This window comes from Calonectris borealis, chromosome Z (assembly GCF_964195595.1).
Source record: "Calonectris borealis chromosome Z, bCalBor7.hap1.2, whole genome shotgun sequence".
NCBI classification, from domain to species: domain Eukaryota; kingdom Metazoa; phylum Chordata; class Aves; order Procellariiformes; family Procellariidae; genus Calonectris; species Calonectris borealis.
In genome coordinates this window covers 22746915-22772486 of record NC_134352.1, presented here as the reverse complement: position 1 = coordinate 22772486, position 25572 = coordinate 22746915, and the positions used below count along the sequence as shown (strand labels likewise).

General features: G+C 41.2%; 1 protein-coding gene across 1 annotated transcript in view; it reads right to left on the bottom strand.

The window, feature by feature from the left end:
* MCC (MCC regulator of Wnt signaling pathway) overlaps nucleotides 1–13314 on the bottom strand; it is a 225520-nt gene extending 212206 nt beyond the window's left edge. Inside the window, exon 1 of the mRNA XM_075136679.1 lies at nucleotides 13042–13314. Coding sequence (XP_074992780.1) covers nucleotides 13042–13178 — 137 coding nt within the window. The 5' untranslated portion in view covers nucleotides 13179–13314. The remainder of the gene's footprint in view (nucleotides 1–13041) is intronic.
* Nucleotides 13315–25572: the final 12258 nt, after the last annotated feature.

Here is a 25572-nt window from a genome sequence, read left to right as displayed (position 1 = left end):
TAAAGGAAGAGGTAAAGCAAGACTGCAGTTACAGCTTCTGAAGTAATAATCAGGACAACTTCAGAACTCCTGGAATTTTCCACCTACTACTACCTGGATGCCCCGAAAAAAGGGCAAAGAATGAAGAACTACGAACGTACTGCAACAATACATCTGCCCGGCAGCTGCTGTTAGGGAAGAAGGCCCTCAGTTCTAATCTCAGTTTAATAAAGTACATTAATTCTCATCACTACTACTCATACATAGAAAGACTGATAAATTGATGTGTAAACAATTAATTTCTTACATGTATACACACTGTTTAACAAAATGAATTTTGTTTCAAAAGTATTCTTTTTGTTTTTACTCCCTAGTACTATAGTACCTAGTAGTATTCATCTACACTTACAAATCACTTTTTAAATGAATGTAAAAGAATTACAGTAACACCCATATTGTTCATTTTTGGTGTAAAGTTCCATTTCCTTTTTACTGTCCCAATACTCTTTCTTTTCTGTGTATCAAATATATTGTCAGCACAAGGCAAAAGTTGTAAAGGAGACACTTGCAACTAAGCTGATGTTTTTGGCAAGTCATGAATAATGTGAGGCAGGATGGGATGCAGAGTAGGCACATTAGCTGGACACACTTGTTAAAATGCTGAGCAGCAATACTGTTGATATTGGGATTTGAAAACTCACAGCTTTAACATCTCGTTGCGATCAGGAAGGGAATTCACGCAGATGTTTTTTCATGCTACGTGAAAACTTGGGAAGACATAGCTCCATTTGGTTGACATTTGCTAGTTACAGGATTTTTTTTCTATTTTTTCCCCCAAATATGAAGGAATGAAAGTAAAATGTAAACACAAAGTTGAAAGCAAATGGGGGAAAAAAAAAAAGAAAAAGGTCACTAAAACAGACCACAGTCCCACAAGGAGGTATTTATTCCACAGCCACTGGGTTCTGCATATTTGGAGTCTGTACGGGGTCTTGCACATTTGCTTGATTATCCTACAAGCACAAGAGACAAATTGCAAAACTCAACAAATAACCTCAGGCAATGACGTTCTAATAGTGGAGAAAACACATCTGACTCAAAAAAACAAGACAAGAAAAATGCTGCAGAAGTAAACAAGGTGGCCATGTTCGCTGGGAGAAATTAGCCTGTATAAGGAAGGAGAGGGGACCGTAGCTCTGACCATGTTGTGCTAGCATTTTTAAAGCACAGAAATTATTAACCTCTGTACTAGGAGCACAATATTGCTTCAAACCATCCTAAAGAAAAACTACTGCTACATTCTCAAACGTGGTCTATTCTCCCAGCATGGGATAGTGAAAAGAACCAGGGTACACAGCTGCTGTTGTGGGATCAAGGGAAAATAAGTGTCAGAGAAGCTTCAGGAGAAGAAAAAGGAGACATAATAGCTTGGACGGAGGCAAGCTGGTAGGAGTCTGTTCTAGGAAACTGAATGAAAAGGTGAAGGAAAAGCAAGGAGATTTTAGTTGTGTTTTAAATATAAAGAGGAGTAGTGCAGAACTCCATTCTCAGAATTGTATAGGTCAACTGACTGAGCCTTACATTATTAAAACGTCACCCCACAGAAATACAGCACATAACGAGACTTGAAAGGACTGCAAAGGAAAATTATCCAACACTGTACCCAACGACAGGAAAAAATATACCCGTATCATCACTGATAGATGGGTGTCTAAGCTGTTTTTAAGGCTGCCACTACCTCCGTTGGTGATCTGTCCTCGTGCTTCACTGTTCTCTCCTGCAAGTTTCCTAATTTAAAACTTCCCAGCTGCAATTCAGAACATTACGTCAGAAAGGAAGTTAACAGTCTGTTTTCTGCAATCACAGTGGATGAGAAAAATAGTCATTACATAATTAAAACCCATCATCAGATATCCCACCTTCTTTTGAGTAAAGAACTCCAATTTCTGTATCTCTGATCATCTTCAGTGAGCTGCTCCTGTCTCTCTCCAACTGATCCACCAACTTGATGGATGACGGCATGCAAAACTAGACACCAGCTTAAAGCATACACTGAAAAGAGTAGAAAAGTTGAAAGCAGAAGTCCTGTCTTAAAATAGCAAGATACTGTTAGTTCAAGTTTAACTTGAGACCTACTATAAATCTCAGAGGATTTTCTTCAATCACACATCCTGTATTTTTACCACCAACTGTGCTATTGCGTACTTATCCCTACTTTCTCTAACTTGATTTTTTCCTAGCCGTATCTTCAATTTGTCAACACCAATTTTTACTTCAATCTTAACCCCCAGCAGGTCTCCAATCTTCCTTAGCTTGGTACCATCTCAAACTTAAGAAAGCTTACTCATTATCATGTCATCCTGATCATTAATCCTTAATAGTAATGATCTGGCCCAGGCCATCCTTCCGATTTCAATTTGATACAGTCTTTTATTTGTAAACTAACTATTGCTATCTAATGATCTCTAAGTACAGCTTGGAAAAAACCCCAGACCAAACTCTCTCCCTTACTCTGTTTCTCTGGCTTGCCTACAAGCATCATAAAACAACATCAAAAGCCTTAATAAAGACAAGACAGAAGGCATCTATTTTTTCACTTCCACCACTAACCGCTCTTACTAGACTTGAGGGAAGATCAAATGGGTTTGACACAACTTTTTCTTACACAAATCCATATTCAGCCAGTTATAGGCTGTCTACAGACTGATCCCCATCTCTGGAGACAGAACTGTTGCAGGCAAACAAAGGTCTGTTTATCAACAGAGAAGTAGAGCTTGTCAATAGAACCCTGCCATTCTATGCTTTCCTTTGTGCTGCTTATTAGTTTCAAATCTTGCTAAAACACAGTATCAATTCAACCTACAGACTCTACCACATGGTGGGAACCACCAGGAGCATAGTTTTTGTTCAGAGGTAGTCTGGTCTTTGTTACCTAGCTTACCCTTAAAAATTACATAAGGGATTTCATTGAATAACTGCTAATACTACATAAATACTGTTTTGTTCTATTAAATATAAAAAAGTACTGCTGCAGAAAAACTGTCAGAAGAAAGGAGACATTAAATGTGCTGATTACAATTAATCATTACAGCTCATTACAGCTGTTAATTAACATACAAGGTCATGCATGTGAACAGTCACTATGCTAGGATGAATTCCACATATGTACTATTTATTCTAAAAGATGCATGTGAACATTCACAGTAAAAATAAGGTGCACTTGAAAAGCCATGTATCCACAGCATAACCATTTTTCTCCAGATGCCATGGGACAACACACAATTAGGCACAACACTAGCCTTGTTAATCTCTTTTATTTACCAGCTGAGATACCAAGAGTCTAAATAAAACCTCTGCTGTAGTCTTATACCTCCTAAAACAATGCCATTTTTATGGTAATGAATTTACTTCTAGAGGTGTTTCTTAGTTCAGAGCATTTGGAGTGAACTGTGTGTAAAAATCAAGCAGATATAACCAGAGGGATCACAACTAAACCCCAGACTCAAGTTTCTTATCCCCATCTTGTGCCAACACTAAAAGTCACACAGCCATATAACGAGCCAGAACCATGAACTGACCACGCTGGAAAGAAATATTTCTTATTGAGCTAGTTTTCAGCCAGGGCAGTTCTTTGACTGAACAAATTCTAGCGCAGACAGAAAGAAACTTCAGGACCGCACACAGTGGAACAACTCATTTGGCAGCATAGGTTGACTTCAAAAAAACATGAAACCTCCACTTACTTTTCCCAGTTCATTTCCTAAGAAGTGCAGGCACCTAGCTTAGTGCTGTACATTTGCAAGAAAGGCCAGGTGCCCGAGCATCTTGTGAGGCTCCTTGCTCCCCATCAAAACATGCATGATCTGTTGCTTGAATCAATTATAGACACTAACTACCCTATCCCAGCAATCTAAGACAAAGAATTTTTTAAAAATTGTTTTAGAATCCATCCACAATGGCCGTCAAAATACTTGCACATGGCATCCTCAAACTGGACAAGCAATGTGAGCCGAAGAAATACAAGGAGTTAACTACCCACTGACAGAACTCTTCTTTCATCCAAGTGCCTCCCAAAACAGTCAACCCACCCGTTAATTTCAAACTATAGGTTTTGGCAAATTAATTCTGAAAACATCTAGAAAGTTGCTCCTTAGAAACGTGAGCTAACCAACAGTGGTTAAGGAGGATGCTAACTGCCTTGTCTACCATAAGCAGAAGAAGATGCAATCACACGTGAATGAGGCAAATTCAAATATTTACTGTAGTGCCAGCCATACTGCCAGAACAGCCGCCAGTGGTTTCTATGTTATAAACATAGGGCTATGGATTTTCTAGAAAGGCCGGGTACCAAAGCACCTTGTGAGGTCCCCTGCTCCCCATCACCCTTGGGAAGAGAGTAATAGAGTATATTAGTGAAGTTACAATCTTTCAGTATTGCCACCAAGAAAACACAAGGCAAAAAATCCCAGTTTAACAACTACTTTTTTTCTCCTCCAGGACCACAAAAGAGAAATGACTGACTTTAAAGAGAGGTTCAATTCTCTTACAGTAATAATCCCAATAACATGGTATTAGCAACAGCTTCATTAAAAATTAATAAAATTCAATAAAAATTAATAAAGATAAGAAACAACTTCAGCATTTACAAGTTAACTGGATGGTAACTTTCAAAGGCATCAAGAAGTTTGACAATTGTATTCTCAAGTGACTCACTGTTTGCTCAGTTTTTCCACATTACAATCTACCTGGACATCAAGCTCCCAAGAAAAAGAATGCAGTAACACCATGTAACAACCACCCTGAGACATATACTTAAGTCACTTTTCCAGATGCCAGTGAGGAAAGAAAAAGGCAATAACCTGTATAAAACACACCAATTAACTTTACGGACTTTAAAACCTTAATAGCTCCAGCTAAAATGTTGTATTATACCCCTTTATGTGTCTGATATTTATATAAGAACTGGACAGCTAACTAATTAAAAAATATGAAAGGTTCAGAAAATTCAAGTTTGAATATATTCCTCTGACTGTAGTTGTAACAAATACAGACTTTGAAACACATAACCCTTTAATGAATGTTGATTCTTGGTATGTTTTCTAGACATAATATTTAACAAAGGGATACTTTTTCTTCATCCTCAATTAAGCATGCAAGGTGCCTCTCTGGCTTTTCTTCTATATCCATCTGTCTTCCCTCAGAACTTATTCCTTTTTTGGTTATGATGCTCTGAGAGGACCTGTGGAGAACAAAGTTAGACTAAAACCTCACAAAATTCTATACAACTGGAACCATTGACTCAGGCAAGTCCCAAGAGAAACACAGAAAACAGACTACAATCATGTAAAAACCAGCACAGTGCTTCCACTCACGATCTTATTTGGCATACTGTAAGTATTGTGCTGTATCCATATAAAAGCTCTCCTTCAGTTACATGGATCACAGACCCTGTGACAGCTTCCTAATGGAGATGGATGAAAAATAAAATTAAGTCTAGGAACAGAACCGGGGAGCTGAAACTGTTTTCAGGACACACTCAAAAACTACTGCAAGGACAAAGTCAGTTTTACCAAGGTTCAGGCATTTTTTTGCTCGAACTCCTAAAACTGAGTTGCATGAAGCTTTCAGAAAGCACAGAGCAAACAGTCCAGATCTCAAGTAAGAATAAAATCTTGCACTGGGGTCTAACAACATTTCCAACTCCATGGGAAGAACAGCCCAGCACTATGAAGAGGCAGACTGAACGCAAGGACTAAGCAAAGCCTTGTCCCCACCTTGGTTACATTTTGCAGACTGCTTCTAAATGATGTTCCCTTGTTAGACAGCTGGATTGGGGCCAGACTTAGGACTGTACAGTCCTGGGACCAAACTGCTTTTGAAATTTGAAACCCCACTAACCTGCAAAACTAACAGAATAACATTACTTCTCTCACAAGTCTTTTTATATCCACCTGTTCTGTTACAGAGTTGACCTTTTTTAAACCTCTTGCTTGCAGGATATATGGCTTTATCATTCCCTATCTGCTAACATCTGAGCACTCACAGCAGCTTCTGCTTACACATTTTGTTCCTGATGCTGCTTCCAACCAGGATAGAATAGCCTGCAGGGACTAGAGGGCACCTACATGCAGAATATTAACTCATGTCCAAATGAAGTTTTCAGTGTGCATGGGCTCATAAGCAATCGTCTTATGAGTAAAACCCATGTTTTACCACCACGGGGCTGCAGAACTGCATGTACAGTATGTAAAACTTTATGCCCTCAACAGCAAAAGAGGCTGATAAAATCTTTGATAAACCTGCCTGTGTATTTTTGTACATTTACAGAATTTAGTATCATTTTAGAGGCAATTACCAAGTTAGAACAGTCTCCAGGAGGTTACATAAACCAAATGATAGAAAAGCTCCTTGTTCAGATCGGCAACATTTTGCAAATATTGGACTTATTTTGGAAGAGGCATCATTTTAACACTACACTCTAAGTCCACGTGATTACACCTGTAAAAGTGCCTCTGCTCACCTTTCCCCGAGTTGTCCTGAGACCATCTATGAAAGGAGAACAATTTAATCACAGCAGAGTTGTGTGAAGTTGAAGAAAGAAAATATAGTGACAGGAAGAGCCTGCTCATGTTTTTTTCCTATACATTTTCTTGTGGCTACCACTGTCACAACTGCTTTGGTAAGTACAGCCTTTGAGAAAAAAGGCCTTTTTCTCTTGTCAACAGAGTTGTTTGCACTCTGCTTGACAACTCCCACGAAAACTAGGGAATTATTGATTGCTAAACACAGAAATACACAGCAGAAAGCAGGAGTCCGAGAACCTCATAGTCATGCAGTAGGTATATTCTTTACATGGTTGAAGACCTTGACATATTGCAGTCAGCTCCCTTGGGAAGAATGAGTGTTTCACCTCAACATTAACACTTCTGCACACCAAAGAGTAGCAGAAGAGACAGGCTAGCAACCACACAAGGCCAAACCTCTGTCTTCTTTAATTCTAGTAAAAGTGTAACCGTTACCCTATTGATGAATTCGGAACTCAGTATCTATGCATTTAGTTCTCACTAAATATCTATGTCAAATACTACGCACTTGTTTTATTTACCTATTTTATTTACAGGATCTTTCACAAGTTCATCACAATTTACCCCACACCAGTAGCTTCTCCATGGTTTTTTCCCCCCCTCATAACAATGTGCAGCGCAATTCTGAGCTTATTATTTACTCATCTTCTATGACATTCAGATCACTACCTCCAATTTATATACGAATTTTAAAACGTATGATGCTTGTCAAGATCTCTGACAATGCTTTGCATGAACCTGATTTGTGGTTTTATATGGAGCTATAGCCTAAAGTATACTGTATCCCCTTCAAACAGCTGCAAGGAGAAAAGTCAGATTACAGCCTTAGGAAACATCTATATTCGCTCCAAACGCTTTGCAGTAATTACCTATTTTTAAAGGGGAGAGTAAAAAAAGAATAGCAAAAGATTGTTTTAGGGAAAAAGTAACTTTTACACTACTTTCTAAACACAAAAATCATGGACACTTTTGTCATTTCATAGTTCTGTTTCATATATGTTCTCTCCTGAAGACCCACCAAGTCAAACTCAACAGGACAAATTCTGTACTACTATACGACAATCAACCAAAGTTTGGCCCACATTCAGGCAATAAAGAATAAAACATCTCATATTTTACTTTGGGACCATACGTTTTAAATAACTAAAGGATTATTTTTATTCCAAAATTCTCCAGTTATAAGGCCACTCTCTACCCATTTATTTAAGAAGATTGCAAGGCAGTCAGTTTGGGCACTTACATTTCTCAGCAGTACTTATTTTACTTACAGAAAATTGCAAGAAAATAAAAAAAAAATTAAAAAAAAAATCAAGAACCCTGTAAATGGATCTAGTTCAACTGAGCTAATAAATGAATTTACATCAACACTAGTTTGCAACCTGGATTATATGAATAAATACTTTCACAGTTTCTTCCATGGCTACGAAACCCCAGCTTATTTAATTATACACCAAAAATTGTAACCGGATGTCAGCCTGAATTACTAACCTGCTATGACACAACATATGTATTCTGAGTCTTATATACCCCAAATAACAACAGCAGAACAGCCAAGGCAGTAACTTGGCTGGTCATAGTCAACCCACATCGATTTCGTTCCTTTCATTTAATCGGTCCTTTTTGTGGTTCGACAGCTATCTCTTTAAGTGTTAAGCACAGAAGTTCAAGCACATTAGCAAAAGCAACTACCTAAAACCAAGTTTAATGTTAATGGCTGTGGTGGAGAGTAACAGAGAGCATAGAAGCATAAACCTCTTCCCTTAAAAACACAATGAACAGGTACATACTTTGTCTTCTTGAAAATACTTTTTTTTCTTTTCTAATAGCATGTGGCCACTAGATGCAGAAACACTGAGGGGGGTGCCAGAATATACTCAGCAAGAAAGCTGGGGATGCCCTGCTACTGCAGCCCATTAAAAAGGGAAGTATCAGCTTGTCCTTGCAAAGGTTTTGAGTTCCTAAAGCTAGGTAGCACTGAAACCACTCAGATAACAGATCAAATCCAACAAGCTCCTTCTAACTGCTTCTGTGAGGGCTAGTGAAGGAGGCAGTCTTTCCACATGTCCTTTTAACAGGCTGTGTAAGCTCAATACAAAATCAGTAGATTTATGGGTTTTTAAACTCCTTATTCTACTTTTACCAGAGATTTTCTATAAAACATTGACCCCAGTGTAAAAAAATCTGTGTACATAGCAGAAAATATTTTCAAACAAAATCTACAGACAGAACTTCATTTCATTACTGTTATTATGACCATTCTCCCTCTGAAAACTAGCTTTCCCTTTCTACTTCATAACCCTAGAAATTACTTATCCATGCTTAAAAGTTAAAATCAGAAAACTAGCATGTTTGTAACTTAATAATGAAATTTATGTTTTCTTCACCTATTACCTCCATAGCTCATAGCTTCATTTTTTAAGCAAAAGTATTTCGGGCAGATTCAAAGTTACCTTATTTAGACCTTGCAGTGTTAGAATAGAATAACTGGAAACCCACTTAGTGACTTCTGCAGTAAAGATGAAATTCGTTATGTGCTAAACAGAACTTCAGTACAATCCACAAAAAATAAAGCTACAAGGCAATTAAGTTTCTAAAGAAGCATTAATCTAGCCTGCCACCTGTAAAAACCCAGCATGCTCTCACTTACTCCACTGGCATCAACCAAGGCTATATATGCTGACCTTAATTTAAAAAAAAAAAAAGAAAAAAAGGGCAAAAAAAAGCAGCTGGTGTCCTCCCCAATGTACCAACCCTCTGAAGCTGAATATATTCATTCTATGAATACAATCTTTAACATCAGATTCTGAAGCTTTTCAAAGCAAACAGAATAGAAAGCAAAACAAATGAATGCAATTACTGTTTTTTCAGTTAACAGCTTTTTGTTAATAACAATATAATCCAGCTACAGCTGCAAAAACAAAGTTCTGCTGTAAACAGTGTTTAAGGATGCCTTTTGCTCCCAGCAAGGCTGATCCAGGTGATCTCAAGTGTTCAGAATCCAGCCTTAATCATGGACTGCTTTGCAGTTGTTTGTTTTTTTTTTTTTTTTTGTAAAGTTACTCTCATTGTTGAAGTATGAGTGCCAAGCACTTGCAAGATGTTAAAATAATTAAGTAACTAAAATTAATCCCAAAAGAAGCAAAAGTACAAACCAACAAGTTAAAACTCTTGTGTTTTCTTAGTACTTTTGTCTACCTAGTGTTGCAAAATTTCAATACACACGTCAAATGCAATGCTTAGAGACACAGGCTTAGCATTTCATACCTCATCATTCAGCTTTTTCGGGGTTATAACCACCAATGATACACACTTATTTATGCTTTATCATTTTGATATCATCCTAACTATTTAGAGCCTGAAAATTAATCAGTATCTCAGGTGAGAGCCTGAAAATTAATCAGTATCTCGGGACATGCTCCTCCTCTCCATCTGTGCCTTTACTTCCCTGCTATTATTTGAAGAGGTTTACAGTTTGATGCACAACAAAGCATTTCGACAGCTGAGACACCACATTACTTCATTAGGAATGCAAATAGCTCTTTTCCCCTTCCAACATGAACTAAATAAACATGCATACAAAATGCCTGCCTTTGCTGCAAGAATAAAAATTTTCTGTTCCATAACAGCTCTGGAGTTGGAAAGAAAGAAATCTTACAAACAAACTGCTGCATGTGTTACGCAAACAAAAGACTGACCAAGCTTCAGCCCTGCAAGCAGAGAAGGGTTACTCATTTAGAAAGATATGACAACTTCTGCTGACTAACAGCTGCAAAACTGCAAATTTCAACCCCATTGCATTGAAAATAAGTAAGTTCTGAAAAAGAAGCTCAAACTAGTGAAAGGCTATAGATCAGTCCTAGTCCACACGGAAGCAGCCGACTTTAGAAAAATGGCTTCTCTGTTTTCAGCTCTTTATACAGATGCCCAGGCATTTATTGCAATGTTTAACCTGATGCAAAAGGCACAGTAACGTGCAGAAGTCAGCCTACCATCTCCACTGGGGCTACAAGGAAGGTGACAAAGAAACCGTTGCCCTCAAGGGTGAGCAAAGGCAAGTCCAAGGAAACTCCCTCTTGGGAGGGAGCAGGAAAACCAAGCAACTGGCCTGTACGAAAAAAGAAAAAGCAGAAGCAAGACAAACAGTATGCACAGAATGGCAGGATTAAGTTTAGTGTAAAGGCAGATGTAACTTTTTTTGTCTTTATTTTAATTCATTACGTTAAAAAAAATGCAATTACCTAAACACTAAGACTGTAAACAAGAACAACAAAACCCCAGTTGCTATACTTTTAACAGGGACGCTGTGTGTCCATGAATCAGAAACAGCTGTCTGTAAGACTATGGTGGTGCATACTGCAAATATATCCAAAACCACTGGGCAAGTCTGCTCCTGCATAAGCCATTGCCATAAAATAGATCGAGGGAAACTGAGACACTACACAAAGCAAGGAACACATTCCATTTACAAGACTGATTACCCACACTAGCTAATGAAATCAAGAAAAGTAAATGACTCCCTCTCATGTCAAAGATAATTTGTTAAATATTTATTCATTACTTTCTCACAAATATGGAAATTTAAGGGAAGACAGTAATTTATAACACTATGTTCTCTGATCAAGGCCATACCAGTTCTGCCTTGAAGGCACAACTCCCTTCTGAAGCAAGGTATTAGCAACCTTCAACAATGGACCCACCATCTCCTGAAGGACTTTCAAGCACTATCCTCTGGGCTTTATTTCCATTTCCAACGTCCCTCCTCAGACACATCCTGGAGTTTTCAAAGCTTTCAACAGTGTAGTTCAAGCAACATTCAGAAACACCCATCGTGAAATACACAGAATACAAATTTGGAACAAAACTTAGGCAATGTAGAAAAGTCAATCAGAAATGAGTGGCTTGTGTCATGGTAGCACCTCTCAGCTGTCCATATGAAGCACTAAAACATTAACATTCCCTCAGTAAGGTCTTTAAATTATAAATCTGCAGAAGCCTATGGAGTTTACAGAAAAACATCACAGTACAGATCAGTGAGTGTGCTCCGAGGAGGCAGCGTACGCTTTAAGTGAACATCCTAAGTTTTCAGACATAGAATAATTTCCATGAAGTCAGTAAACAAATGGAAAGAGAAGCAATCTTAACACACTGCTTGGAAAGCATACATTTTCGAAGTTTACATTTCAGAACCACAACTGTCAAAATAATCATTAGACAGGAGAAAAAAGAGTGTTCGGGGAGCTGTTTAGATAAGAAATATCATGACCCTTAAATTTTATTTTTAAAGTGACTGCCAGCTGTTACAGATTTTCAACAACTTTCCAGCTCCAAAGAGATGACAGTGGGGATTGAAGTTTACTTAGCCTTTTTGCAGGGTCATACTCTTAGGTCTCAGGTTAGATGACAGACTTAGGAATTCTCTCACTCTGACTCAGCTCTCTAGAGGCACTTACTAACTGCAACTAGCACAGGTTTCATTTTGAAAATGCAAGTTCCCACCATCTCTGGCAAATCTCGCCTTTAGAAGTTCAGTATTTTTTAAATTATGGTGTGAGAGCAGAGGACTAGCTCCAGAAACATCCTTCCAACAAAACCCAGTCCTGACCAAAACACACTGCCAGTACTTCCAGATACACAAACATTTAATTTCGGCTTATTTCCAGCTATCTACTACAAATGTACAAGCTTGCCACTCCCGCTCAGAATCTATCAGCCTGGGTCACAATCCCAAAACCAACTGGGGACCAGTAAGGAATTTAAATGAGATTGTGTAACAAGGATATTGATAAACATTGATATTAAAAATAATTTATTGATATTAAAAAATAAAGTAAGATGATCCGGGAGATCAGTACAGATGTTCTCTTAGATTAGTCGTGACCAGCTTTGCTTGTTTACTTGCAAAAACCACCTGCCTCGTGCATTAGGTGGCAACAACCGCCCAGGTCAGAAGGCCTGACCTCCAGACCCGCTGGAAGCGCCGGTCCTCCCGGCGGTGTTTGTCCACTCTCCCCGCCGATCCCCAAAAGCTCTCCGTGCTGAGGCGCAGCCAGAGCCCCGCTCTCAAACCCCTGGCTGCGGGAGCCGACGGCCGTACCAGAGGCGGGAGGGAGGCCGGGCGGGCGCGCCCCGGGCTGGCGGGCTGCCGGCCGGCCGCGGCGCTGGGTGAGGTGCCGGCCGTGGCGGGCTGCCGGCCGGCCGCGGCGCTGGGTGAGGTGCCGGCCGTGGCGGGCCGCGGCGGGCAGCGGGCAAGGGAGACGGGCGGCGCGAAGGTCCGCCCCCGCGCTGCCCGCGGCAGAAGCCGGCGGGCGGCTGCCCCACCGGCGGCGCGGCGGGTCCGGCCTGGCGGCGGGGGCTGCGCTCTGCAAACTACTGTAACTCGCCGAGAAGTTGAGACGCCGCTTCACGGGCGGCCGGGCAGGGGGGAGGACGGGACGGCTCCGTGCCAGCGGCGCAAAGAACCTCCTCCCGCTGTCGCTACCTGCTGATGAAGCCATCCCCATCGCCGTCGCAGGTCTGGAAGAGGCGCCTCATCCTCTCCTCCTCGCCCGTGCTGGAGGTATCGCTGCTGCTACTGCCGGCGCTGCTCACCTCCGCTACGGCTGCTGCCGCCATCATGCGCCCAGCTCCGGAGGAGGAGGAGGAGGAGGCGAGGCTGCCTCCGGCGCCCGGGATTCCCAGTCCCGCCGCGCCCGCAAAGTGCGAGCGGCAGCACAATGCCGGGGCGGGGGCGGGGAGCCCCGCCGCGCGGCCCCGGACCCGCGCCCACCTTCCGCCGCGCGCGGCCCCGCCGAGCCCGGGCGCGGCCCCGCGGGGCGGGCGGGGGGCCGGGGCGCCGCGGCCGGAGGCCGGAGTGGCCTGGCCGGGCGCGCTGGAGCCCCGCCTGCCGCCCCGGCCGGGAGCCTCCGGGAGCGGCACCGGCACCGCTGAGCGCCTGGGCTGGGAGGGGGGAGGAGGCGGCGAAGGCTCCCCGCTCCCCGCCGGCGCACGCCATCGTCCTGCTCCGGCTTGGCCCGTCTTTCTGCTGGCCTCTCTCCCGGTGCCAGAAACCACGGCGGCACCGTGAGTGAGTGGCCTAGCCGAATCAGGGCTAGCTGCCCTCGTAATGATGGTTACGCGCCCCACCAGAATCCAGCCTCGAGTGCTGGGCAAACCTCTCTCCGTCTGGGGGTCTGGGAGTCGCTAGTTTTCTTTTCACAGCTCCCCGCTTTGGGAGTGCTGCTGCCTTGTTTGAATTTGGTTGGCCTGTGGAAGCCAAGCTTCAACAAACTACAACAAACCCCAACATTTTCAGTAGCCCCATGTTTGCGCTTTAGGCTGTTTGATGGGGTATTGAACAGGTGGGAGCGTTTCTGGAGCACAGAGCACCAGCCCCTCTTGACGCATCCAGTTCCTGGGCAGAGAGCACCAGCCCCTCTTGACACATCCAGTTCCTTTCCACTGATCAAATTCTACCTGAAAAGTATGTAATTTGTTTTTCTGCTCAGACAATTCATCGTCTCAGAGTGCTCTGAACTTGTTCATGGCTTATACCTCTCCCTGTCTTTCTGTCTCCTTTGCATTTAAAGAAAGGTCATTTTCTTTGCAGTCTTCATGTTGCCAGATGAAAAAACATTTTTCTCTCACGTGTATAGGATAGCTTCTTCATTTCCTTTAGTATTCTTGGCACCCTTTTCAACACCTTATTAAGTTTTAATCAGTCCTCTGTTTCTTACTCATGTGAAAAGAACTGATATACCAACAGCAACAACGGTAATACCTTTTATCTCTACTGGAAATACGTATTTTGAAACAGCCTAAAACAGCATTTGCCTGTTTCACAGTAGCATTATGTTTCTTACTGCATCATCCTGTGATTAATTAGGTCAGCTAAGTTTCTTCCTAACCTGTTTCTGTATATGGAAAAAAATACCTTGTTGTTAAGGTATTGGAGATTCTCATTGCTGTGTTTTGGATCCGATCTTGCTACATTGGTATTGGTGGCTTTGTCAGGAAATGCTGTTTTAGGACTGTGTATGTTCAAGAATTTTAATTCTTAATAAGAAGCAGCGTGTGCTATATTTGCAGAATGTGTGCAACAGTTCTCTCATACTATCAGATATTATCCTTATCCTGTTACTTCAGTCTTTGAGGACATCCAGTTCTTCCGACATAACAACTTGATCTTCCATGTTGTTGACAATGGCTCATGAATATGTAAAGTCAGCAAAGTTACTGCACTCCTCTTGTTGCACAGTCCCTTTCAAGTATAATAACTGATGGCAGTAGTTCTAACTGTTAATATTTATTGTACCTTGATTAAGTAAGTCATTACAAGGCAAAGAGTCTTTATGCTGTTTTATTAACTAAAACTACTTGCAAGTGCAACCATGCGTACACTCACTCTCATATTCTCTCAGTCTCTGCAGTTTTCCAAATTAGGTTGCTCATGCTGGTTCTTGCTGGATGACCAGAGCACTGGGGTGTGGAGTCAATACACTTCCATACTCTTTCAAGACAATGAAAGCAAAGAATATGGCGAGTATCCTTCTTTCAGATTGTAGTGTGTCATCTTTGAAGACTTACATCATGTTCCATCTTTTGACCTACAATGGTCTCACTTTTAGTCTTAGCATGTGCTTTTTCTCAGTCTTATGTAGGATGTTGCTCATGTTTGAGACCGGTTGTTTACTGCAGCTGTTTGTTTTACATTGAGCATTGGATGAGCTGGGCAGTCACAAGACCGTTTTCTTTAGACAGATCCCATAGCTGTTCAACACCACACAAAAGAACTGTTGCACGCATTCGGCAAATATAGCACACGCTGCTTCTTATTAAGAATTAAAATTCTTGAACATACACAGTCCTAAAACAGCGTTTCCTGACAAAGCCACCAATACCAATGTAGCAAGATCAGATCCAAAACACAGCAATGAGAATCTCCAAGAACGACCTCCCTCCCTCCTCATGCTATCAGCCAAGCCTCACAGTTAGCCAGTTCTCACCTTTTTCTTTTTTTAAATTAATCCCCCACATCTTCTGTAATCTAGCTAAATTTCCCAGTTGGCACTTTTATCTTTTGTTCTCATCTTACGCGCATGCTTCACGCAGTAGCTTTCTTTGCGGATCAGGAATTCATCCATTCCTTATATTCTCTTTGCTCCTTGCTAATGACCTTTCTGAGTTGGTTATTTATACGTTGAGTTTTTCCTGCTAGCTTTTCCCCTTCTGGAGGATCAGCTGCAGTTAATTTTTGCATCTTCAAGGTAAGTCCCAAGAAAACCTAGTGCAGTAGTTTCTGACTTTTCCTAATAAAAAATCACTTGCACCAGTTCCTTCTAGCTGATTGGAACAGCTGATATCCTCGCTGTGGTATGGCATGCAAGACCATAAAACCAGCTGAGCTTGCTAGCTTGTATCATGATCCACATCTAACTTTTAAAAAGATGTATCACACTGGTTGGGGAGCAGCACTCTAAGCTCTAGTTCCCCAGATTCTGGTGCCTGCTATGAATTATGTAACAGTTCACTCCTGCAGCCAAAAATGTGAGTTTCAGGTGGCAAAAAACATGTTTAAAACAGAGAACATGTGCAGAAGGTACAATCCTTCCTGAAGTGCATTCTCACTGCCCCTAGTGGGAAGGGTGTGTGGTGTCCAGAAAGTTATGAAAAGAGAACGAGGGCAAGGAGTGAGACCTCCATAGTGCTGCCTGTCCCCTCTCAGAAAATAGGCTTGGTATTTCTCAAAAGAAGAAAGTTTGTAGGTTTTCTTTTTGAAACTGGGGATCTTAGCTGTCAATCTGTTTTTTCTTTATCTTTTCACCTAAGTTAAATGAATCCATAATTTTTCAATATTAGATTATTTTCTACAATCAGCTTTCCATAATGCCCTGATTTCCAAGTGCAAATATAAAAATATACCAGACAGCCATTGCAAAAATTAATAACAATGCTGTAGTAGTACTAACTGCATTTATTCTCTAATATTTATATACTCAAAATCTGAGGTCTCTGAAAGATAGGCATGAGACACCTGATTTCCAGAGTTACTGGACTCCTAAAACTTCCCACCAAATCAACAGGAGTTTGAAGTTCGTGTGATCTCTGAACGTCAAGACTATCTCAAGCTAGGTGTTGAACAATAGAAAAAGAAAACCATTGTACACCTCTCAAAATTTATCTACAGATGGTTTTGCAGAAGAAAACAGTAAAGCGACTCTACGTAGAAAGCTGCCAAATGACCAAAATCAATTGACCAAAAAAGAGAAAAATTTCCTGCTACATAGCTTTCAGCCATAGCACTCTAAGATTAACCACCTTCAAAACTAACAAACAAAACAACCAGTAACTTAAGATTTCAAGCAGTGAGTTTTAATTTAGTAATACGCCTTTAAGCAAGGTAGCCAGGGTGTGCAACGCAGAACTTTCTCAGCATCAGGAGTCCAATTCCCCAGAATACCATCCCTTCCCATTTCCTAAATACTGCATCCGACCCTTTTCAGTTGTGCCACACACGCCTTCTAGAGTTCCCTGTTTCTCCATGAGGTTCTCGGGTAACAGGCATTTCCCTGTAAACTGTCTGACACATGGTCATCCGACACTAAGGGGACAGACGGGTTCTTTTAGGGATCCTAAAATTATGACGATGCTAAATCGTAGTTACAATTAAAGCTTTATTTTCTTAACAGGATATTATTATTAGAATAGCACAGAATTTATTATTAGAATGGCACAGGATTTCTACAAGCAGAATCAGTATAGTACAATCTATACGTAGTGTAATACAGAATTCCTAATACAACTTAACTTACAATTTCTAGTCACCTGGACCCTCTGCAGATCAGGTCAGTTCTTAATACACGGTTTGCTGTATCAGTGTAACAATCATAATCTAGACTCGAAAATCATATAAGGGAATACAAGTCGTTCACTCAGTCCGTAGAGGAAGCAGATGATGGTGGAGGTGTTCGTGGCCACCGGAGAGTCCGGGGGTCTCACTGTCCAGCAGCAGCTCCAGTCCAAGTTCCCCATTTAGGACTCGTAACTGCTTGATTTTATGGACAGTGCTCCGGGTGCTGTTACACTTCCCTGTTCTGTGATGGGGCCATCACCACCACCGGGTTGGCCGGGTGCCTGGGACCTTCAAGGCCGGTAAGGAAGGAGTAATTGGCCTGGCGCCCAGGAACCTTGAGGCCAGTAGGGAGGGGAAGAAAATCTGTTTGGTTTGTCTGCTTGGTGCACAGGACCTTCAGGGCCTGATAATGAGGGAAAGAGAACGAATATGTGACCCCCTCAGCCACAACGAATGGCTGCTTGCCTCATAAAATGGTGTTAGTTATGCTAACCCCATTACCAGGGGTCGGGAGCAGGGGGTACTGGTCACACAGCCCTATAAATGTGGTGCAACCTGGCAGGTTATTTAGCTGATTTAAGCCAATTTGCTACCCACTTTCTTAGCTGTACTGGGTAGTTAGGCCCTGGACTACACTTCAGTGATGGGACAGCAATGTTCTGCCCTTGCCTTAGCCAATAAATAGGAATGGGGCAAGAGGAACAAGTAGCTTCATTGTTCCCATTTTTTTTTATACATGCAGCATCTCAGGCCACATTTATAAACACAGCACATTTTAAGAGTTACCAATTACCTAGTTATTCAGACAAGGATAGAGCAATGATAGAAAAATGAGAATATAGCAGGAGCAGCTGGGAGGCAGTGCCAAGTCTGGCACACTTGGACCTGATGTCTCAAAATCCTCAAAATCCCTGAGGATTTTGATGCACCATGACTTCTGCCAAATGAAGAAAAGACTTTATATTCCAAGAAAACAGTAAATGTCAGGCATTAGGAACACGTTACAAATATTACAGAAAACAGTTTGGTTTTAAAGCAATTAATAAAGTGCAACCATTTGATGTCCCAAGCATTTTTTTTTTTTTTAAGTTTTGTGGAAACATCACTTTCCACGGCAGTTTTGCATACCTGTTTTGTAGGCACATGACTTTTTTGCCAAAAAGAAACGAGAATGCGCTGCCATCAATCGTGACAGATAAGCATGATTTGAAAACTGCTTGGCTGGCTGATCTGTCCTACACCTCAAGCTGTTTTCCCCAGAGTTGATCCTTAATGCCTTTGGAGCCCAACACACCTTTGCACAGCAGTGGAGGTACAGCTGGGACTCCTATGGAGAGTGGCTTACCCTGCTGGGGCGCAGCGGGGGCGGCTGCTCCCTGGGGGCTGGGGAGCCAGGGGCCACAAGGGCTGCCCGGGGGGCCACGGCAGGGCCTGGCAGCCAGGGCCCGTCCCCCCCGCCCCAGCCAGGGCATCAGGTGCCTCCCTGGGGACAGCCAAGGCCAGGCTGGGACGTGGACCCGTGGGTGGGTCCGCTTGGCCACCAGGCACTGTCATATCATATGACTTTGCACATGTATATCACGCTAACAAGGTGTGGATGATATGCCCACGTCTATACACCTTAGCTAAATATGTGCCTAGCCTATAGAATCTGTGCCCAACCTATATAATAGCTAAGTAAAAATTATTTCCTGTAAAATGTAAACATTTTTTACATTAGGAAAGTGAAATTAATACAAATATTTTATTTTCTGTCACATAACTTACAAAATGCATCCTTCTGATGTTACTGTAACATAGATCAGGCGAGTTAGCTATTTAAATTGCCGCAACTGCTTAGGTATTCAGACTGAAGATTTTGACGTACACAAGGATTGAAAGCAATGCCTGGTGGCATCAAAGGAGAGATTATCCTTTATTTCAGTAGGCTTCAGATAAAGACCATCTTTGTTTATTGGTCTTCACCGTAACAAAATTTAAAGTAACAGACATATAATGTGAGTTTAAATAAATATTATTTAAAACATCTTCATATACAGCAAAATGCATTTGCTACCGACAGAGCCACAGTTTAGCTAGGAAATTGCTAGCTAACCTTGATAGCTTCTTATATTTGCAGACTACTGATGGCTGCAATAGTTAAACATGTTCTGTGCTCCAGAAAATTTCTGCAACGCAGGTATAATTTTGGTCAAAATATTTCAGTGAAACAGTATTCTAGCAAGAAATGACAATTCAGTGTAAATAAATCTCTCTACGGAACATACCAATTCCAATTTCAGCAGAGAGACAGGCACATGAATGACAGGTATGAAATCTTTCTGCCTTCAGTCTACCCCTCAACCTGATTAGACATGGGATCCCTGCAGTTTTAACGTTGCCTTTATGACATGTTCCAGACGTGGTAAGATCTGTTAGTGCAGGATCATTCCACTCTCCCTCCTGCCCTCTGTCATTTGCTTGCCCTGGAAACTACAGCTTCTTATTTTAGTGGAGACAGTTACTGGGAGAACTGGGGCATATCTGACCCTGTTGGGAACTATGCCCTTCCCAGCCCTCATTCTGGATATATTGCTGAACTCTCTGGATGCCTTGGCCTCCACAGGCGGTTGCCATTTTCCCCTGAAGGTTCAACAGCCCAAACTCTGGACTGCTCAAAGTGGAGATCTGAAAGAGGTAGTTCTACAACGATAAAATAGAGAACTGTGTAACCTTCAACATCAGTATTTATGGAGTTTCCAAGTTCCACAGGATATTAATGGATAAAATTACAAAGAACAAAAAGATACTGATGTATAAGATCGCTCACCTTTTGCTGCTGCTATGCTAGATTTCTGCCTTAAATTATTGAGCATGCAGGATTTGTGCAGAATTAAGAGTGATTTTGGCTTACAGGTGTTATGGGGTATTCAAGGTAAAGTAAAAATCCCCAGTAAAGTCAGTGGGGTGTCTCTACAGACAATATATACTTTGAATCAGTACAGTGAAACAGATTATGCCATAACTAAGTCTCGTGTAGCTAATATCCTTTACATACTTTAAAGCTAAATCCTAAATATTGTAGAGACAACTGTACTATGTAACAGTTAGACATACTTAAAAGTGTGATGATGATATGGATAGCCAAACTGAAGACAAATACATGATTATTACTAGAGAGAGATTACTTATAACTAAAGATGATGACATCTTGCTGGATTTACAACTTGGTTTCTAAGCACTAATCTTGAAGGAAAGACCATCAAATAACCCATCAATGAGGAAACAGTTACATGAGTTCTATTTTGTATGAAAAGGTAACATATTTGACAATGGAAAATATACAAAAAGGAAAGAATACAAAAATGGACTGATGAAGTACAAAATAAACAAAGAAAACTCATTAAGATCCAACAAAGAGTGCATACCCGTTATTAGATTTCATGTTGTGAAATCAGTTTGACAAATACTATCTTATCATAGAAGACAGGGAATTGTGCTAGACGATGCAGTTTTGTAACTTTTTTCCCAATCAACAAAAACTATATTACAAACAAAATCTAAGCATTTTCCCCTCTCCAAAATAGGGTAGCGGGTATTATTTTCTTCATAAATTGGAACAGGAGGCAGTGATGAACAGGTCAGTATATTCACTGAAGAGAAAAGCCTGCTGCAGACTCATAGAGGTAATTTATAGTTCAGAGGATTTTTGAAACAAATGACATAATAAGTATGCCTTTCCTCTGTTTTTATGATATGTTGAGAAACTCTTCTACATATCTTTCTTGGGGGCTTGGTTTTTACCACACATAGCTTCAAAATGTAAAAATCTGACTGAAGGAAACGGAGTGTTAGCTCTGGAAATGGGAGCGGTCACTATAGCTGTGAATCTCGTCCTGGCCTCAGCTGGCTCAAGCATGGCACCATGCTAGTGCACCTCCACTCCTTTCTACACTGAGATTAAAACCTCTGTGTTTTATCTATCTTGGAACCTGAATGAAATGAAACCTAAGTGAGCTAAATGATTCAGAAATAAGAGGTGAGCTGGGAGTGTGTAAGGATGGTTCCTTGAATTCTTGTGGTTCCCAGTCTTGGCTCAGGACAACACTGTGGTTTGTGCATGCAGATACAGCTTCCGTGCCTTTGGACAGCCTCAAATGTAAGTAGCCATGGCAGTATTTTTCCAGGACAAAGGCTGCAGACTTACTCTAGCTTGCCACTTTCTTCTTTACCTTACGGCCAACAAACTTGGATGTTACCAGATGATATTGCCCTGCCTCTGAGGCCTCCTATCACCCTTGTCCTGAAACTCTTTGTGAGGACATGTTTTAGGAGTGAATGAGGGCAGAGAAAAAATTAGTGTAACTTGTAAAAGGGGTGGCAATGAATGAAAGAATTGGTTCCATGAATCCCTAAAAGAGGTGTGTGGTTAGTTTGATTTTCTAGAGTTAATAAGATACAAACTTTGATTAAAATTTTTCCTGGACTTTATTCATTTTTTAAGTCTTTCCATTATATAATAAGGACTGTGAGCTCATGCTGCAGCCTTTCTATTCAGTTGAATAGAAGCAGGATTTCTATCTTCTACTCTACTGCCTATTTTCATTAAACTTTGAGGAATTTGGCATCTGAGAGTTTTACTCCCTCCTTCATTTTTGGTTTAAACCGTTCAAAAGGTTCAAACATTATTTAAGGAAGGACTGAGAGCAGACAGATAGAAGCACACATGCAAATATTTATCTACACATACATTGATACACCATTGATTAAACTGTTCAATAGACTTTTTCCCTTATGTCTCAAAAATAAATAAAAATTAAAGTGAATAACGGCAGTAGAAGAGAGAGATGAACAAGAAGTTATGTGTCAGTACATGATACAAGAGGTAACACAAAAGGGGAGGAGGCAATCTTCCACATACAGCGCACATCGGCAGCAAAAGTTCTGGGGAACCATCAGTGTATACAGTTGTGTGCAGTAAAGCAACAGATGCCCATTTTCACCACAGGTAATTTATTAAACAAACATCTCCCATTATAATTTCACATTAGCCATACTTCCCTAAACATGTGTAAGTACGTAACTCATTTTATGAGATCATTAATAACCATAACAGCCAATACCTATCTGGTTACAAATTTACTATGATGCCTAAAATAAAAACATATCACAATGTCTTTTTTGTAATTAAGGAACTTAAAAAAATATAAAACTTATGCTCTTTCACTGTCCTGATCTTGCAGAATAATATTAGCTCATCAGTGATTCTTGTATTGTATTTCAACAGATAACAAGTCTTACAATACTAAAATCTTAAAAAAAAAAATTCATAAAAAGACTAACTATTTTGCAGTCAAATCTGACACAATACACTTACACAGTTAGTACATAATGGATAATTTTGTTTCATAAATTTACTTTACAGTTCTTTTTCTCTCAGTAGTAGCATCTTTTGTGGAATTTTATAGTATTCACGAGAAAGAAAATATTCTGCAAAGTAAAAAGAAGCCAGCAAAAACTGCTACATAATAAAAGTGCCTCTGAGGAGGGTTAAATAAGAATGCATAATTGTATTTGAACATGCAGATATATTTTAGCATAAAAATCCGCTGCCTCTTAATGCTTCTTATAAAAAATATATGGGCATTTGGACATATGGTGATACAAGGAAATAATTCTTACTCCAGAAGTTATTTGTTTTGTGTAAGCCTTAGCCAGAAGCTATTTCTGAGCCCAACCATGAAAAAGGATTTAAAAAAGTCTTACAAGTTGCTTTAATAATTCTAATAAGAAAATCTACAGCTAGTAATTTTTATTAACAGAAAATGTGTAAAGAATATATATAAACCACCATGCCTAAGAACTTGGATAAAAACAAATACAAAAACTGCTTTGTATATATGTTTTTCAGAATGATTTGTTGTATGTTCCTCTTGCACTTCTACATCTAATATGGACCTGAGCTGGAGCTAGAATGCAAGACTGGGTGAAGATCTGGCTGAACGCAGAAGAGCACTTCTTTTGCTCGTAGACATGGACCTGTCTGTAAAGGTCTTTCCTCAAAAGCCTGAGAGAAAACATAACTAATGGGAAGCTGGACCTGTGTTACACCACCATGAGGCATGCCCTATGCCACGCTAGTATGGGCATGTTTGGATCCGATGTGCTCCAGAGAGTATGTTGCTGCTCCTCCTTCCCAGGGCTGTTGCCTGGACACAGGCCAGTCGGAGCTGGAGGGCAACCTCAAAGGTGCTCCAGAATCACCCTTAGTGTTTTGGGGAGTAAATTCACCAAAACAGGAGACCAGTTTGCACAGCTGCCCTAAGGCGTGGGCTTAAGGCACAATCCTGTCTTCACTTTTTTTTCGTCTGCTCAGTGCAGATTACAATCAACCAGTTAGCAGGGCACAGCACTCGTTGCAGCACGCAGTATGTGGGTTACAGCTCCTTATCAAGAAAATCTTCCTCCTGCTTCACTGTAGCATGGAACTACTCTGTATTCAGTAGATTTTGTTACCCAAATGCTGACTCCTCTAATTGGTGTCAGCAATTTGGGAAGAATGATTTATTGGCTGTTTGAGGGTTTTTTTAGGTATATTTAGAGTGAAAATCTATAGCAAGCAGATAGATAGTTTAAATCATGCTCAGCGTGCCAACACTCCACTCATCTTTACAATGTGTTAAATTCAAACACTACTAGTTTACTGAGTCAGGCTTCCCTTTATTTCACTAACATTTTGTGAGTTCTTGTTTTAAACTCCTGGAGACAGATTAACCTCTAGTGTAATGCTCCCAGCAGAGTTACATCAGCTGTGAGTTCAGGCTGCAGCTTTATCTTCCAGCAGGAGTATATAAAAATGATTCTTTCTTTCTCCATGTCTCTCACTGTGTGCTTTCAGTCATGTCTTTTTATTTGAGTAACTACACTTTCCTGTTTTTTCACACTTAATAGCATTGGAGAGTCAACACAGCAATGAAAGAAGCAAGATCATTTATAGACGAGACCTAACATAATAGCTACTAATTATCTCTGTGAGCTGTTGTATACACACATTACAAATTGAGATCAGGGCCTCGAGAATAATTTTGCAGAATGTCGTGGTTTAACCCCAGCCAGCAAAAAATAAACGCCACACAGCCGCTCGATCACCGCCCCCCCCGGTGGGATGGGGGAGAGAATCGGGAGGGCACAAGTAGGAAAGCTCCCGGGTTGAGATAAAAACAGTTTAATAATTGAAATAAAACGAAGTAGAACAGTAAGAATAACAATGAGAACAACAACAATAACAGAATACACAAAACACGCAATGCACAACGCAACCGCTCACCGACCGCCGACCGCGTGTCACGAACGGGGGGCAAGGCCCACCCCCCCCGGTTTTTATACTGAGCATGATGTCACATGGTATAGAATACCCCATTGGCCAGCTGGGTCCACCACCCCGGCTGTGCTCCCCCTCCGGGTGCAAGCATCACCCAGCAACAGCCAAAGCATCAATGGGCCATCAACGCTCCTTTCACACCGAACCCAAAACACAGCACACACCCCAAGCTACTGGGAAGAAAGTTAACCCTGTCCCAGCTGGAACCAGGACAATATCCACCCCTTATTCTATACCATCTACATCATGCCCCGGTCTCACATTTTCCCATACATTCCAATTAGTCACGGCTCCTTTTCCCTGCCTTTTGATATATACACACACAGAGATATCATTCCCTTAGTCCATGGGCCATCCCTCTAAAACGTCCGTTGAGTTCATTTAGTCCATGACTTCGGGTTCCACCTGTCATAACAGTCTTGCAGGGCAGGAGAGATGGTGCGTGGTGTTGGGCTCTTGCATGCGGAGGCCAGTTCTGGGCGCTCGTCCGGGTCTATCATTGTTGCACGTTGCTCAGTTTCATCGGAGTTCATCCTACATTAATCTGGGTGATTCTTACTGTAATACTGTTAATATGGCATATGGTAACCATAGAAGTGATGACATACAGTACTATGTAATAACTAACATCGTACAATTCAGTTCATTGGCTATTTTCACCCAAAATTAAATCCCCTTGAGGTACACACCGGACTTCCCCATCCTTTCGCATCACCCACCAAGTGCACCCAGGTCCTTGAGCAAAAGCAACCCCATGGATGGGTTTTCCCTTGCCAGAGGCAGGAGCAACCCAGACCGTCTTCCCCAGCATATTCCTCATA